The following is a 16,962-nucleotide window of genomic DNA, read 5'->3' on the forward strand; positions in this document are numbered from 1 at the left end:
GAGTCTAACCAATATTGGGCAAGTTAGATATTATAATATTTATATTACAAAGAGTCTTAAAAACACAGCAATATCAAATTCTTAAAGTTAGGACTAATTCACAGAGGTAGAAATATAATCAGGCTTCTCTGTTTAAGGAGCAATGCCCAAGACATTATCAGAGAAGGTATATTTGTAAATAGAGCTGCGGAGATGCTACCTCGTATTTGATGAAATAGTCTCTGGGTTCCATAATGGCACCAATAATATTCTCTGAAGAAAATACCCTTTAAGACATGTGCCTTTCTATAAATGTATATTTTGGCCCATTAACTAGTTGAGATGAAGAAAACTCCCACGAAGAGTTTGATGCAACTTGACGGAAGTCTTCTTTCTTGATAATGAGCTAATGAAAGCACAGTTGCTAAGAATGCTGGCAGACCCATTTTCCTCCGCAGAATTTACAGAGCTTACTGTCCACAAACCTCAGTTTACTCAGTGGTAAACTGGAGATAAGAGGAACATCGATAGGATTGAAAGGATTCAATGAGAAGATCCATGCAGAGGACTCGGTATACTCCCAAAAAGTGTGATCTATTGCTTTTGTGCAAGTATTATTAGCATCATTTCTAACATTTTAAAGCTAATGTCGTCTAGTCCTCATTTAAAAAACTGGAGACTCCATAGATAAATTGCTCAAAGTTACACAGCTGGAAAACGGCAAAACCAAGTCGACAATATATGACTGTTTGAATCCAAATCTAATATTCTTCCAACCATTTACAGCACTGCTAAGATAGGGTGAAGAGGAATTTATTTTTATTTTAAAAAAGAGGATGACTTTACGGTGAAATCAGGGCTCCACTTCATAGCACAAAGTGAAATTTAACTACATCTCTGAAAGAACATAGTGTATGATATTTGCGAATTTGAAAACCATTAAACACATTTCGTGAACTAAGTCTTGTTATTTCACTGAATTAAATCATAGATGTATTTAAAAAAACACAGATGGAATTTCTTATCCAGCTGCTGAATTATACCATATTAGTAAAACACTAGTTTGCAAAAATGGATAGACAATAAAAATGTTTTTAGTCTGTTTTCCAGCCACTTAACAGTTTTCAATGTTAAACTGTAAAGAAAAAATAATCACTTTGTATGTAAAAGGTCATAATATCTCTATCACTGAAATGTTAAAAGTTAGTGGTTAATGAGGAAATACTCATATCTGTAGTTTAAATTTCACCAAAATTAAAAAGCTGCACATTTATTTTAGAATTACAGGCTAATAGCATTAAATATATAAAACACACATCTACTTTTGCTTTCTTCCTTTCCATTCCTTATTATTAATCTGTGGCCATTAGTAAATGGTCCTAGCAAAGTAGGATGCTTTCTAAAAAGGCAAGAATCTTTGCTTTGTTGATGACCATTAAAGGCCAACCTGATGATGGTCAAATTTATATTGGTCCTAACTTATGATTTCTAATATAATTCTACAATAAAAGAATGAATTTATTAAGTACAGAATTTTGTGTTAAGTACTTTTACATATGTTATCTCATTTAATCCTCATGACAACCTTTGAAACATTATTCCTATCTCAGAAGTGGAAACTCAGAATCTTAAGTGAAGTCCCACTGTCATACAGCCTTAAGTGTTCTAACTCCCAACCCACGGTTCTCCCTAGAGTCCATTGGAGCCTTCTTCCAATGGTAGGATTCAAGGCTTTGTAATTAGTTTCCATGGCTGAAAAGAATTCTTCTTCTGTCTAACCCAAGCCATTCAAGTTTACTTGAATGTCAAATATGCACACACATTGCAAATTAGTTTCTGCTTGATTCTGACCTTTATAGTTCTCGCCATCAACGTCATAAGAGGATTCTCCAGTGGGGACAAAACCTTTCCCTCTAGGACACATTTCAGTCAATTCAGCTGATTTCAGGAGAGAAAAGGGGGAAAAAAAGTTGAAAAAAAACAACAAGTATCTTCCATGAGTAGGTTTTAAATTCAGTTTTGCTTTCTCAGACTCAGAGACTTTAAGGCAAATCTTGTCATCTAATTCAGACAAATAAATTCAGTACAATCTCAAAAATTACAGACTAGGTGCAAATAAACCTAATGACTTCATAAGTATAATTTACAAAAAACCTTGCTAGTTCACCCATATATTATTTACACATGTTTTAGCTATGGGTACTATGGTGTGTTATGACTTATTTCTCCATTACTGTGGTCTCTAGTATTTTCAAATTTCAATAAGAATCCAAAATCCTAGCTTAAATATGCAAGCTCCAGTTAGGAATAATGCTGTGTCATTGTTAGCAAAAATGATTAGTTTTACCTTAAAAATGGAATAAAACTGAATTATCTTTCTGCCAAAATATTATATGGAATGTCACTATAACAGCATATTCTATGAGAGACAGAAGTTTAAGAATTCATACTGAAGTGGGATAAGGGTATGGGTCCAGCCCTGAATGAAACCCACTCTAAGGTAATCTCACTTCAATTTGACTATGGCAGGTACCAGCAGATGTTACCATTTCAAGGCTTCAATAACCCAAATGAGAACATTCCAAGGCCCATGAACACCACACAACAAATACCAGTATGAACACAGCACTTAGCTAATTCTTACCAGTCCCCAAGACCGGGCAGGGGAAAATTTCACAGTTATCTCCCCACCCAGCACCAGAGGTACAGCAGCATTCTTGTTTGGTGACATTGGGGGCCAGCACGTTGTCACAAAGACTGGCGTCATTTAGATTATAGTAGCACTCTTTCTTTTCTTCTTTGGGTTGATCTACTTCTAAGTCTAAAGAGAGTAGAGAAAGTAAACAAGAGTGTTGACAGGATACATCAGATCTACCTGTATCACCACGGAACTGAAAACACAGTGGTAAAAACGACTGACCGCACGTGCCAAGGGCACTTCACTACAGAAAGCTGCTTTCCACCTTGTGTTGGATGCTTCCACTTCAAGATAAAAATGCACCTGAATCCTGAATTTCGGTGGATTTCTAACCCACCCCAAGAGTCTAAATCTGTCAAAATCATTTCCTTTTACCTTAACCAATTACTTTATTCTTGTAAATTTGGCTGTGAGTACAGTTTCCATATCTGCTTTCTTGACAAACATAGGGTCATTCTTTACTGAGCTAGAACACCTGCGTAAATCAATGAAAACTTTCCCCAACACTGGACCAGAGAAATGGGGCCACACGTAATATTCAACCCTTAGATGGTCACTGAGATAACCATGCCCCCCCAAATTTTCTAAACAGTACAAAGCAGAAGAAGACAAATAGAAAAACACTGCAGCAACCTGAGTCTATTAAAAAACAAAAACCCTTTCATTACTAGAAATCTACTTAAAGTGCTGCAAATATATGATCCTGAATGAAACAATAAGAGCCAGCTGAGCCTCGGGGTAGAATTTCAAGGCTGGGTTCTAGTCCCAGCTCAAGTGTGTCCTAAAGAATATACTGATATATTCCAACAGAGTCTGTTTAACCCTCTGTGATAAAAGTCAAGGTGATATGATAGAATACAAATGATAAGAACAACTCCACCTACTTTCAGTTAATACTAAAAATGATTTAATTCCATCAGATTTGAAGTCTACAAACAAGTTTGTGCCTTTTTTTTTTTAAAATTATTTATTTATTTATTTATGTTTGGCTGTGTTGGGTCTTCGTTTCTGTGCGAGGGCTTCCTCTAGTTGCGGCAAGTGGGGGCCACTCTTCATCGCGGTGCGCGGGCCTCTCACTATCGCGGCCTCTCTTGTTGCGGAGCACAAGCTCCAGACGCGCAGGCTCAGTAATTGTGGCTCACGGGCCTAGCTGCCCCGCAGCATGTGGGATCCTCCCAGACCAGGGCTCGAACCCGTGTCCCCTGCATTGGCAGGCAGATGCTCAACAACTGCGCCACCAGGGAAGCCCCAAGTTTGTGCTTTTATAAAATGATAAAAAAAACCTCTTCCCTACTAAATGCTATAGAGTTCAAATTACTGCCTATGATCCAGTTAGAATTTCTTATTTTAATTTTATGCTATGTCAGATAAGCTGACTACTGCCGTCACAATTACTTAGATTAATACTAATGAAATATTTTCATTAGAACTGCTATCTACAGATTCTTAACCCAAAGAAACTATATAGGGACAAGGGGATAACACTTGTAAGGATAAGACTTTAATCTCAATACCTACCTTTTAAAAAAAAGTTGGCAGATCATTATACTCTTAGGAAAGTTTAATGATTTATTCTCATAATAGTTTCCTATATATTTACTTTGGTAGGGTCAAACTGACTGTGGAAACCTGATTAATATATAACAAAGGTGTTCTTAAAATGTAAGGTCATAAAATTCTATCAGAAGAGCTACTGCCCTTTCTTTCCCCTTATGGCAGTAAAAGCAAGCAAACGAAGCTTCGACGTATATATTACTCCCAGAATGCAGAATATCAATGAGAATGTAAAGGATCCCTCTCACCCTTGATTCTGGCTAATTCTCAGATTATTCTACCTTTTTTTTTTTTTTTAACATCTTTATTGGCGTATAATTGCTTTACAATGGTGTGTTAGTTTCTGCTGTATAACAAAGTGAATCAGCTATACATATACATATGTTCCCATATCTCTTCCCTCTTGCGTCTCCCTCCTTCCCACCCTCTCCCTATCCCACCCCTCTAGGTGGTCACAAAGCACCGAGCTGATCTCCCTGTGCTATGCGGCTGCTTCCCACTAGTTATCTATTTTACATTTGGTAGTGTATATATGTCCATGCCACTCTCTCACCCTTGACAGAATTCAGCTTGGACTCTTAAGTCTTAATAGCTAATGACAAATTCAAACCTAGAATAAGTGTCCAGGAAAAAACTGAAATGCTGATTCCTATGCAGTTTATGAAGTGGTTTTAAATCATTTCCTTGTGTGTGAAACTGGATAAAACCTGCCACATCCCTCGTCTCAACTAGCTTTCCAAGTGTGCAGGGGACAGACACGTGCTTCGCCTGCTTTCATGGAATGGGTCACCATCACCAGTTCATTCCCTTCAGGAGGGGCTCCAAGCTCTTACACAGGGTATTATTGAGGAAAATGAAGGGTAGGTATTTTAAATTAATATGAAATCAATCATGAACCCTGTAAAACATTTTATAAACTCTCTCCCAATATGTGTGAATATATTGACCGACTATTACTATGGACAATTCCACTCATTTTATTCAGTTTGCCTAAAACACAGTTAGTTATTAATGAATGCATTTAGAAATATAAATCAAGTCAGCAACACAACTAGAGTTTTGCCAATCAGGTTTACAGTCGATGTTAAAAGAGTGCTCAATAAGTGTTTTTCTCTTTGTACAAAGTTGTAGATATGTCACAGTTTTTATCACAAGATGGAAACATTGTACAGTAACACTTCAATGAAGGCTGCTATATTCATAGGTAATTAGAGACCACAGGCTTCTGAGTCAAAAACTTCATATACATTTAAACATTATTTCTACCATGTTTTTTTATACTCACAGAAATAAAATAGTTTTTTCTTTTTTCTTTGGAAGGAAACTCAAAGGTGATCGCATAAGGGAAATAATCAATATCACTGTATTATTCAGGTTTTACATTGGTTATTACAAGTTTTGCTCTTATTTTCTTTCCAAGCAGTTTGAAGTTTCAATGTTTATACAGCTGAAATTGAGGGTCAGTCAGGCCCTCATCCGTGTTTGGAAAGAGATGCAAATTCCTTTAAAAAAAAAAACTGGTCCGGTGGGGCTTCCCTGGTGGCGCAGTGGTTGAGAATCTGCCTGCTAATGCAGGGGACACGGGTTCCAGCCCTGGCCTGGGAAGATCCCACATGCCGCAGAGCAACTAGGCCCGTGAGCCACAACTACTGAGCCTGCGCGTTTGGAGCCTGTGCTCCGCAACGAAAGGCCACGATAGTGAGGCCCGCGCACCGCGATGAAGAGTGGCTCCCACTTGCCGCAGCTAGAGGAAGCCCTTGCACAGAAACGAAGACCCAACACAGCCAAAAATAAATAAAACAAAAACAAACAAACAAAAAAACTGGTCCACAAAGGTCATTCTGTGAAAAGCTACAATTTCCCTATCTTCTTAACCTTTAAATAATTAACTGCCTAGAGCATTTTTCCACAGGGCGAACACTCTGATCAGTAAAGACATGTAATGTGATTTGTTTAAAAAATCTCTATGAGTTTATGTCACTGTCGCTACGGGAGGAATTTTTCTATCACAAAATAACTTTAAAAGATCAAATCAAAAGTTATAGAAGGTGCCAAGCTCAGAAAAGAATGAATTCTATTTTTCAGAAAGATTTTATTAATAAGGTTATAATAATAATAATAATATAATAATTATATATAATTAATATTAATATTAATAATTAATATGATTAATTCTTATTATTATATAATAATTAATTAATAATTATATTAATAAGCCATACTTCATATCTCATGCCACAGACTTCTAGGAAATATATTACTTCACCTCCAGTATTTTCAGATTTGATTTTTCAATATGTATTAAGAGGTTGGCTTCACATCTGTGTATAAAAAGCAATGTGTATATTTTAATCCCAGGGGTATGTATGGCTGCTGATAAGAAATGAGTTTTTGGACCTCTCATGTGTGTGTCTTTTTTGAAGAAACTTTCACAGATGCTTTTCACGTGACACACAAAGTAACTCCATGAGCTGGACGGCGCAGGTCGTAGAGCATCCTTCCTTTCTGGAGGAGAACATTTAGGTTGGGTCCAATGTCCAGTGCCTAATGCTCTCCCCAAACCTCTTCTATGGGGCTCAGCTTCTTAGCATTTCAGCGAGCATGAGTTTGTTTTGCTTTGCCTTTGCCCTGGGGGCAGCAGATAATCCTGCTGATGTAGAGTTCAGTGACAAAGCCGCATACAGCGTGACCCTCTTCCCTTGCTCTGAATATTAAAGAGAGGGTTTGAGCAGTAGGTACCACTGGTGAACTGCCCTTTCTAGAAGCTCTTCTCTCTTGCTTCGTCACTTACAGGATTATTTCCTGCTTTAGTCTTTCCCTAAATATGTCTAATCTTAGGTTTGCTGCTGGAGTGGGGAGATCTGGAACATTTCTTTGGTTAGAGTGGACACAAACATTCTAAATGGGCCCTTGCCTTTGCTTTCACTTTCCATTTGCAATATTTTCTGAAGGCCTTCAGATGCCAATCCCCTCCATATCCTTCTGAGACAGGATGATGGCAGTGACCCAAGAGTCACATCACAAATATGTGTGAGTAAACAATGCCCCCAAATGAAACACCTGCCCTAGTCCTGAAAAAGACACCAATTTATAAAACTCTGTGTCTGTAATAATGTTCAGCAAATGACTTTGAATAGGATTACTCAGGAAGCTTTATTCTCTTTATTTTAAAAATCACCACAGGCACTAATGTTTTATACCAACTCATACTTTTATGAGAGAAAGCATTCCAGTGTAATAATCCAAAGGGAGTAAAAGAGAACTTGGAAATTCATTTTTTCCCTTAGTTTTCTCATTCAAAGACTTGGAAGATGAGAAGTGTGTGTGTTTTAAGTGGAATTTAAAAGAAAGCCATTGGTGAGTTTCAGAAAATAAGCACTGACAATAGGAATGGACTGAACATGAAGGGATGCGGATAAAAAGGAAGATCGTAGAAAGGCGGTAACTTCAGATAGTAAAAGACATGGAAGAAGTCAAAATAAAGTTTAGAAAGTGAAGTACAAGAGCAAAAATACTTTCAAAGCAGATTCTTTCACACAGTGCCTATCCTTAAAGACGTCAATCAGGTAGTCAGGCATGACAGTGCAAGGAAAGCAAGTTGGGCGTGTAAGCCACACTGTAAAGGGTCAGGGGGCAAGGCAATCCTGGAAGGCTGCCTGGAGGAGCTGATACTTTGAGTCAAGTTCTTGAAAAATAAACTTTTAAAAAAAATTGGCTAGAAAGTAAGGTGTGACAGAGGTGAGGAGTAAAAAGTACAACTATCCTTAGGTCTGTGTGGGTAGAGCGGGCAAGGGGAGAAGTGGTCTGTGGAAGGAGTCACAGAACTGATTTTGAGAACAAGAGAACGGGGCAGGGATGCATTAACATGTGAACAAGTGATAGGTGTGTTTGTGACTTAGGTGCTGAGGCAGAGGACAATGCCAGTCTCTACTGGAAGAGAGTCGCCTCATCCTTGCCAGGAGGAATGGAGGATATTTTGGGTTTTGCTTTTTCTGGTGAAGAAGTTAGAAGGCACTGGGAGGAAGGAGCCTGGGATAGGAACAGGCTGGGGAGAGGGTGAGAAGTGAAAGTCTCAATGATGGAAATATTATTAGAAACTGGAGAAGTCAGAAGAAAAGCGGGCAGATCTGGGTGAAAGAAGAGACTCCTGAAGGCAGAATAAAGCGCCCCGGAGAAAGAAAAGTGGGAGACGCACACTGGGACGAGGTGCAACAGGCAGCACAGACGGAAAGGAGATGACGTCACAGCAGCAGGAGAGCCGTCACAACACCGGCGCACGTGCATGGCGAGGCCCTGTGAGGACGACCTCAAGAATAAAGCCACATCTGCAGCGACATGTAAAATATCTGGAAACGTTTAAAAGGAACTGTACAAACAGGCCTTATTGGTAGTGAATTCTAGGATACAAAATGCATTTCTAATGCAACAGTGTGGGTGTCTCTTGTATTAAGAGGATAAAATGGTTTATGTACATGGTTTACTCAACTGATATGTCAGTTCATTCAAATATCAACACCTCTTTATTAAAAACTCATTTTAGATACTATACACAGCAAGCATAAAACCTCATGAAAATAAAAGCATCATTTGGTAGTAAACTCTTCTCACTCTTGTTTTTGAAGGTGGGAAGAAACCTGACCCCTTTTTTTTTTTAAATTACAAATGAGCATATTTTCCTCAGCCTTAGCTACATTTATGGTATAGATCCATTACAAATACACAATAAGACCTCAGGAGTTTTATGGCATTTTACAATGTTTGCATTCTAAATACTGTGGTTTCACTGTCTTTAATTTTTTTCCTACCAAAGGTCTTTTTTTTAATCAGAAATTATTATTATTATTATTTTTTAATTTGAATATGATTTTATTTTCTCGTTTACATCATTTGTGGGTTATTCTCTTTGTGTTGATTAGATCCAGGACAATTAGAAGCAGTTTTTTATTAATTAAAAAGATGGTGTCCTAGAAGAGTATCCATTAAAATCTGGTATCCAAGGTATGTAGTCTTTAAATTAGCAATACTTAATTCCCGAGAAATTATTTTAAAAAAATTCTCCCAAAGTTAATTTATTTTACAGGTTACCTAAACACATAAAAAAAAAAAAACCCACTGTGCCAAATATAACGGTTGAGTGATATTATATGTGGTCTCATGCCTTTAAAAAAACATGTACATACACAAAACCTGTAGTGGACCTCTCCAGGAACAGAGAACAAGCATGCTGTTTAGGTTCAGTTGTCAGAACCACGAGGATGATTTGCACAGTGTCCCCTGATAGCAGGGACCTGCTCTTTTTTTTTTTGCTCTACTTGTAATTTAACCAAAGCACATAGGGGTACTGTCCCCTCTACCTAGAAGTGTGAATAGATCAATTAAGTGTGATCCATGATATCTTTGATAAAATGAATAATTCTTACTCTGCAGAATGAGCTGGGAATGAGATGATGGGATAGAGAAGGAACACATTCTCGAATGCGGAGAAGCCTATTACTCAATAGGCTACAGTGTCTGCTGTAGGTCAGGCACGATGCCTAGCAGTGAGCTGGGTGACAGACAATACAAAGAGGAATGAATGACTGAGCATAAGGGTCCTGTTACCCTGCTGATGGATTTGGACTTCATGCTGGAGGCAGGAATAAGCAGCTGAAAGTTTTAAGGGTTTAAAACCAGATGTATGTTTCAAAAACGTGAATTGGCAGCAATGTGGAAGAGGAACTGATGGGAGAGGCAGGGAGAGAAGTCAGGAGGCAAGTGCCACAGTCCAGGGAAGATAGGCTGAAGGACTGGCCCAGGGCAGTGGTAGCAGAGGAGCAGAGAGATTTGAAGGATACTGTTGAGGTAGAGATAGCAGAATGTTATGATGGCTTGGATGGATGGAGAGAAAAATGAAGTATGACTTCAGGATCTACAGTATGTATGTTTGGCAATTAATGAGTGTACACAGGGAGAGTAACAGGTTGGAGAGGGAATGGTAATTAATTTGCTTTTGGATAATTTTAGGCAGAGATGCTTCCAAGACACCCTGGGAGGAAGGTCCAGTAACAGGCAGCTGGAAATAGGAGTGTGGCACTCAAGAGAGAGGTGGAGAGGCATAGATATTCACTTGGTCATCCACACCAAGTAAGTAATACTCCAAGTAAGTTGACTTGGAGAAGAGGATAAAATATCCCAGGAGAAGAATACAGAGTAAAAAAGAGGGCTAACCATGCAACTCTCTGGGACGTTATTATTTGAGGAATGGCGAAAGAGTCAAGAATGAGACAGAAAAAGACCAGTGCAAGAGGTAGGAGGACACAGGGAAGAGTAATGTCCTGAAATCAATAAAAGGGAAAGGGGGAGGGAAGATGAGAAACTACTGTCACAAGAGGAAAGAGTTTCACCCAGATGAAGGGTCTGAGGGCCCGATCTCAATGCCTTGAGGATCAACTGGGAGACAGTTCAGTAGAGGTAGGGATGCCCCTTCAAAGAATCTGGAGGTCAACATGGTCACAGGGATTATCCCTGGACGGTAACACAGCAGGCGATTTTCTTTTTTGATATATTTTTGTATTTGCCAATTTTCTAAGAATATGCATTGTTTCAATAACGAGAACAAAACAAAGAAATATAGTGAAAAGGAAGCCAATTTTTAAAAGAATGTGCTATCATGGGGTCCTCAGCCTTGAGAAGTAGAATTAAGGGGAAAGACCCTGGAGTCGAGTTCCTGGGCCAATTCTGCCAGTCGTTAGCAATATGGCCCTACATATAACATTTAGAACTTCTCTCTGGGCCTCGGCTTCCTTACCTGGAAATAAAGTTGCTGGGCTGGAAAAACACTAGGGTGCTTTCTAGATGTAGTGGTCTAGGACTTAGCTTGCGATGTGAGAATAAGCTCTCAAATATATTAGAGAAAACTGATATTTAAGGAAACCCTATCATGAACTGTGTAAAGAACAATTATTTTATAATACAAATAATCTTTAATTTCTGATCTTGTTTATTTATAGATCTTTAATTTCTGATCCTGTTTATTTGCTTGTCTTAAAGTGAAGAACAATTATTACACAATGCAAATAATCAGCCTGATTCACATGTTTTATAATTTCTCATCTTGTTTACTTTGTTTTCTTAAAGCAAGGCACACCTGCATTAATTATAATATATATCTTTGTGTTCCTTTCATTATACCTTCTGTTTTAAAAATAAAATTCAGTTCCCACCACAGAGTCTCCTCTGTGCACCAATCAAGACAGAGAACAGCATTTTGTGTGTAAGGCTTGAAGGCTGCAGTTGTCAACACTAAATATTTACTGCTTCCCTTAGAGTGCCCAAGGACATAAAGTTTTTATTGAGTAATTATCACAGGCACTGAGGAAATATAAGCATCAGGCTATATTTCATAGCTATACCCTCTTACAGGTGATGAGTGGTCTGATATGGACATTTTTTAGTTATTTCTGTTTCAGGTGCTTTTACGCAATGTATAGCAATGTAAATTAGTGGCCAAAGGCCCAGGCAATGAAAACATTAGACCAGACCTAAAAAATTAGGTGGGAGCCAAGAAGTATTTTAGAAATAAAAATCCTAGGACATTAAAGTTCAAAAGTACCTTCAAGGTCATGGTATAGATCCATTACAAAGGTTATGGTATAACCTTTGTAATAACCTTCCAGGTTATGGTACAGATCCATTACAAATACACAATATTTTCGAAATAAAAATCCTAGGACATTAAAGGTCAAAAGTACCTTCAAGGTCACCTGGGACAATGTCATGCTGGAAGTAGGAGCCCTTCTGCCAGCCAGTGAGTATCTCACCTGTTATCGGACACCTCTAAGGAAACACCCACGATTTCATGAGACAGTTATCTGCTGACTCTCTCTAGCTATTGGAAAGTTCTTCTGCATACTGATCTGAAATCTGCCTTGCTGACATCCAGCCCCAGTTCCGTCCTCAGTGAGATACCACTTCAGATGAGGATGGTACTGCTCCTTGTTGGAATGTCTGTTGCCCTGGGGAAATTTTAAAGCCGAGGAAAAATATTACAGCCTAGAGAGCAAATGTATCTTTCTTTTCCTAATTACCTTCCAGGAGGGATGAGATCTAAGCTGTTAGTCTATCATGTATATAATGAAATTAATTTGAATCCTATCTTGATAAAAACTTTAACTTAAATTTGGTACAAAATGTTTTGTTCTGTATAACAGCAGATTCTTTGATTGGAGTATGATACAAACTTTTAACTAGCCTCCACTTAACCACCTTGTTAGATGAACTAATGTTCTCCTGTCCTCTGAAAAACATCCTGGCTAATGCCCACAAGCAGGTGGAAGGCTCACAGCCAGCTGGCTGTTCTCAGGTGGGTCAGCGTACTTCTGTACTGACGTGTTGAGCGGTATGCCAACCAAGACTCAGCTATGTTCATTCTCAAACACTGTGCCAATGTATTGATTATTGTAATTACATAATTAAATAGTATATAAACCAATAAAATATGAATGAGTAGAAGAGTTGTTTCTAGAACAAGTTAAACCTTTAGAAAGACTAAGGTTAAAAAAAGTAAAAAAGAAATAAAAAAGGTTATCAAACTAGGAATGGATAAGACAACTGCAGAAAATTGAAAAAAAAATATGAAAACCTAAAGTGACTTTGCACTTATTTACTCAGCAAAGGCCTTTAAATTCTTACACCCTTTAAACTGGGCGGTGCAGATAATGCATAATAGATGTGGTTTATGCAAGACAAGCCCATACAGAATGCAAATGGATTTCTACTCAAAGACAGACCTCGGCTCTTCTTCGGAGACTGGGGAATACATGTACATTACGTGCTTTAAGTTAAAACTTAAATATTTAAAAGATGTATTATCTTTTTTTATGATTTCCAGTTGTAATCACCTTTTTCAAACAAATGAGCTATGAAGTCTGATGAAGTCAGGGAGGGAAACTCCTGCTGCAGTTTATAGCTGATCTATCTCTCAGGATAGAGAATTGCTAAAATGAAGAGGTTATCATAGACCATCTTAAGACTCCATACAATCAGTTCGAATTTGCCAAGAGCCCTACAAATTGAGGTATGGTAGAAGTCAGAATTGCCAGGAACTATACAAATTAATAAGCTTATCCAGTTACTAAGGCAGATTATACTGACATGGACCAATAAAACAACTGAGTAGGTACAATATTTGGCAGAAGCCAGAGAACTATGGGGAAAATAAGCAAGAAACTATTAAAGGATCAGATATAATGTTAAGTGGAAAGAGAAACTATGTATTCACTGGCAGACAAGCTTTAGGAAGCTGAGTATTCAAAATGCTGGTCTTTGCAAAAGCAGGAGAGTACTTAGTGAACTCTGACTGGAAGAACTTTCCAGAAAGAGTCAATGAGAGAACAAGGAGATAAAGAGAGCAAAAAGGCAAAGCAGGTGTTAAGGACTTGGTTACAGAAGAACTTAAAAAATAGGAGACGAGGAACAAGGCTTACAAAAAGAGTCGCTGTAAAGTTTTAAGAAGTAGTTTACAGTGAGCTAATCCAGTTCATCAAAACTGGTTCAGATGGTCTCATGATCCTATTAAAGCATTATTAATCTCTAAAAAAGACATGAGCAAACTTTAGGATCCCAGACATGTACCTTAATTGAAGCTATGTGAACTGAACAAACCACTTCTTGACATTACTAAAACATTCCAGCAAAACTGTACTCATAGTTTAAAAAACCCACCATCTCAGAAGAGATCACAAAAGGAAGAGAAATAGATAACCCTTATGTGTTTGGATTTTAATAATTCATTTTAATACTTCATATAGTACTTAGTAACAAATGGCTTTTACATATATAATTTTTTAAAAAAGCATAAAACTCTGTGAGGTAAATATAACCTTTCTTTTATAGGTGAGAAAATTGAAACTCATAGATGTTGAATGATATGCCCAAGCTTACATAGCCACAAAATAGCAGACCAGAACCCTGGTCATTCCAGTTTAAAGTGTTACAAAAAGTTTGGAAAATAAAGGAAAAACCTAAAATTTCCATTAATTCTAATAATTATCTTTTTACGTCTTCCTTCCTTCCCTCCCTCCACAGATAGTGATCACTGGAGTATCTTTTTTTTCACTTGACATTGTACAACATGCATCTATCATGACTACCTAACCTTCATATAGATGACTTAATGACTATACAATATTATATGTGAATTATTCCAGTCAAAATAATACTACGGGGAAGGTGCTACTCTATAGAACCAAAGACAAATAAGAAAAAGGCAGTTACTTCACCAGTCCTGTTATTGACCAGCCAGGTTTTTGATTTTTGGTTTGTTTTTTTCCATTACAAGTAGAGCTAAAATGAAAAGTCTTTTCTTTATGGCTCATGAGTTGCAGGGGTGGTCACTGAAGGAAGAGCAACCCTTCCCTCCAGAAACACTCTCTTTCCCGTCATAGTGTTTTTGAATTACTGCCCGTACATTTAATTCTGCACCCATCACCTTTCTATATTTAATCATTGAGAAGAAAATGTGTGTGGATGAAAATATTGTTATATTTTATTCCCTATTGCTTGCAAAGATAATTATCTCACACAGAACAGGTGTACCCTATTGAGGAAGAGCGGAAAGCTTTCTTAGAAGCATAGATAAAATCAACTGGGATTGAGTAACACAGTCTATGTTTCATTTTATTTGGGTCTCAAAGGACCATTTAGTCTCCTGCTTCCCTCAAAATACAACCATGCTTTAGCCACATGGCATAAACTAAACCGGTGATCTGGAAGTTGATGATTTATCTGGAAAAGCATCAGCTCTCCACTTCAATATGTACCATGATGACACAGCCTCAATCAAATTTTAAACAAACACAATCACAGCCACTCTCTAGGCCAAATTCTGGGGGAAAAAAACCCCAAAACACACCTTAAGAATTCCAAGTGGAAGGAAGTCTTTGTAGATCCTGACGGGCCTTTATGTTGCTTTCAATTTAGAGAAGTGTCAAAAAACGTTTCTCCAAGGGCCAAGAAAGAAGCATTATGCAACTTAATGAGATGTTGCCATATTAAAGCCTGGGCTGACGGCTCTGAGTTTTAGGCAATTCCCAGCCAATGTGCTCATCATTTTGGATCCTTCACCCTACCCATGGCGTCTCCGGGTTGGAAAGCACATTAGAGGCTATGTAGCTCCAACAGTCGTCACCCACATCCTAACTCCACTGATAAGGCAGGCTCGGAAAGAGCATGGAAGCTTCCAGAAACAGCATGGCACCAAAATATTTGGTTATCTCTTCCTCACTCCCAGAGTGTTTGGCCCAGACCTGTGTAGGTACAGGTCTCTGAGAGAAGCCCTCCGTCCCGACACAGTGTCACTTACCTGCCGAGGCCCGGGAGCGGCACTGCCCAGTCATCGGGCTGTACTCCTGGTTTTCATCAACGCACACACACAGGAAGGACCCTTCTACATTTTCACAGAAGGCTTCACCACACACGCCACTGAGCAGCTCACATTCGTTCACATCTGGAAAAGGGAGCACAGATCAAGTCAGACGTGTTCCTCACTCCTGACAGCTCTTTGTTTTACCAGCTGTGCCAAGACTAGTGGTGTCTGCTGGAAACAAGGTGACCCCCTGGGAGCAATCAAACCCTTCAGCTATTTGGGGGAAGGGGCTCCCAGAGGCAGGGCTGAAAGCTTTGGTTTGTGTGAAAGGACCGTGAAAACACAAAGCAAAGTTTCCAAACTCCGATCCTGGCTTTAAGGAACAACTCGGAATTGTACTGCAAGCATCGTATGTACACTTTGTTTAATTTTCTCTTCCCTGACTTTTTGACATAATGAGGTCTTAAATAATACGACACTTCTCTCTCAGTTCTTAATTCAAGGAAAATTAGCAGCACTGGCACTTCAGAAACTGCAGAATTCTTTAAGTGCATTTTTAGAAATTGTTTTAAATCTACTCAAATGTCTAAAACTATAGTTTCCTAGCAGCCAAAATGTCCATAACTTAACAACCAGAATTCAGGTTGTGTATCCCTTTGAGAAATGAAGGAACAACGCCTGTAAGTAGTCACTGGGCTACATTAATCATTCATGGGAAACAAACTGGTCCAGTAACTCCTCAGTGATTTCACGATGCCTTTAAAAATTCTGTTGGTGTTCCACAGTGTAACTTCTATTTTGCCAGATATTTTTCTTTTGTACTTAAATATACTTAATTAAAACACTAAAAACTCACAGATAAGTCCATTTTATTTAAGTACATAGCCATAAAGAAAGGCTAATTTTATGTTTGCCCTTGCCCAATACTACTTTTTACCCATTCTCCTCTGAAGAAATTTTATTAATGAGTGTCCAGTTAAACAAAGTACCTGACTTGGCATCTGAAATGCTCATGTATTTTATGCATTAAACATGATTAAACATGTACAAACATCAGTTTTCATGAGCACACTCTGAGATGGTTTATACAAAGTTAAAAATTTGAGCAATTATCCAAATCAGTCAGGAAAAAAAATACTATTTTCACCTGCTATTCCCAGTTAATTGGACAAAAAGTTTGTCTCTTGACTTATTTGGATAATTACCTCGGTTTTCCATTTCACTTTGTATATAAACAGATATAAATCCAATGAGCTGAGTTTTGCTTATGTAAAGATATTATGACAAAGTAAAGCAGACAGTTGGTATATTTAATCAACCTGGACAGTTATAATCTAGACCAGAAAAATTGACTTTAGAAATTTGCCAGTTTGCATTTATCAATTTT

At 38.1% G+C, this 16,962-nt stretch overlaps 1 protein-coding gene across 12 annotated transcripts in view; it reads right to left on the reverse strand.

The window, feature by feature from the left end:
• The window catches only part of LTBP1 (latent transforming growth factor beta binding protein 1), a 432,848-nt gene that overhangs the window by 31,898 nt on the left and 383,988 nt on the right, over positions 1-16,962 (reverse strand). For all 12 annotated transcript variants that reach the window (XM_057557919.1, XM_057557920.1, XM_057557922.1 and 9 more), the window contains 3 exons: positions 15,573-15,716; positions 2,624-2,800; positions 1,831-1,917 (listed from right to left, as the gene is read on the reverse strand). In XM_057557919.1, coding sequence (XP_057413902.1) covers positions 1,831-1,917; positions 2,624-2,800; positions 15,573-15,716 — 408 coding nt within the window. The remainder of the gene's footprint in view (positions 1-1,830; positions 1,918-2,623; positions 2,801-15,572; positions 15,717-16,962) is intronic.

The sequence above is a fragment of the Balaenoptera acutorostrata genome, chromosome 12 (assembly GCF_949987535.1).
Source record: "Balaenoptera acutorostrata chromosome 12, mBalAcu1.1, whole genome shotgun sequence".
NCBI classification, from domain to species: Eukaryota; Metazoa; Chordata; class Mammalia; order Artiodactyla; family Balaenopteridae; genus Balaenoptera; species Balaenoptera acutorostrata.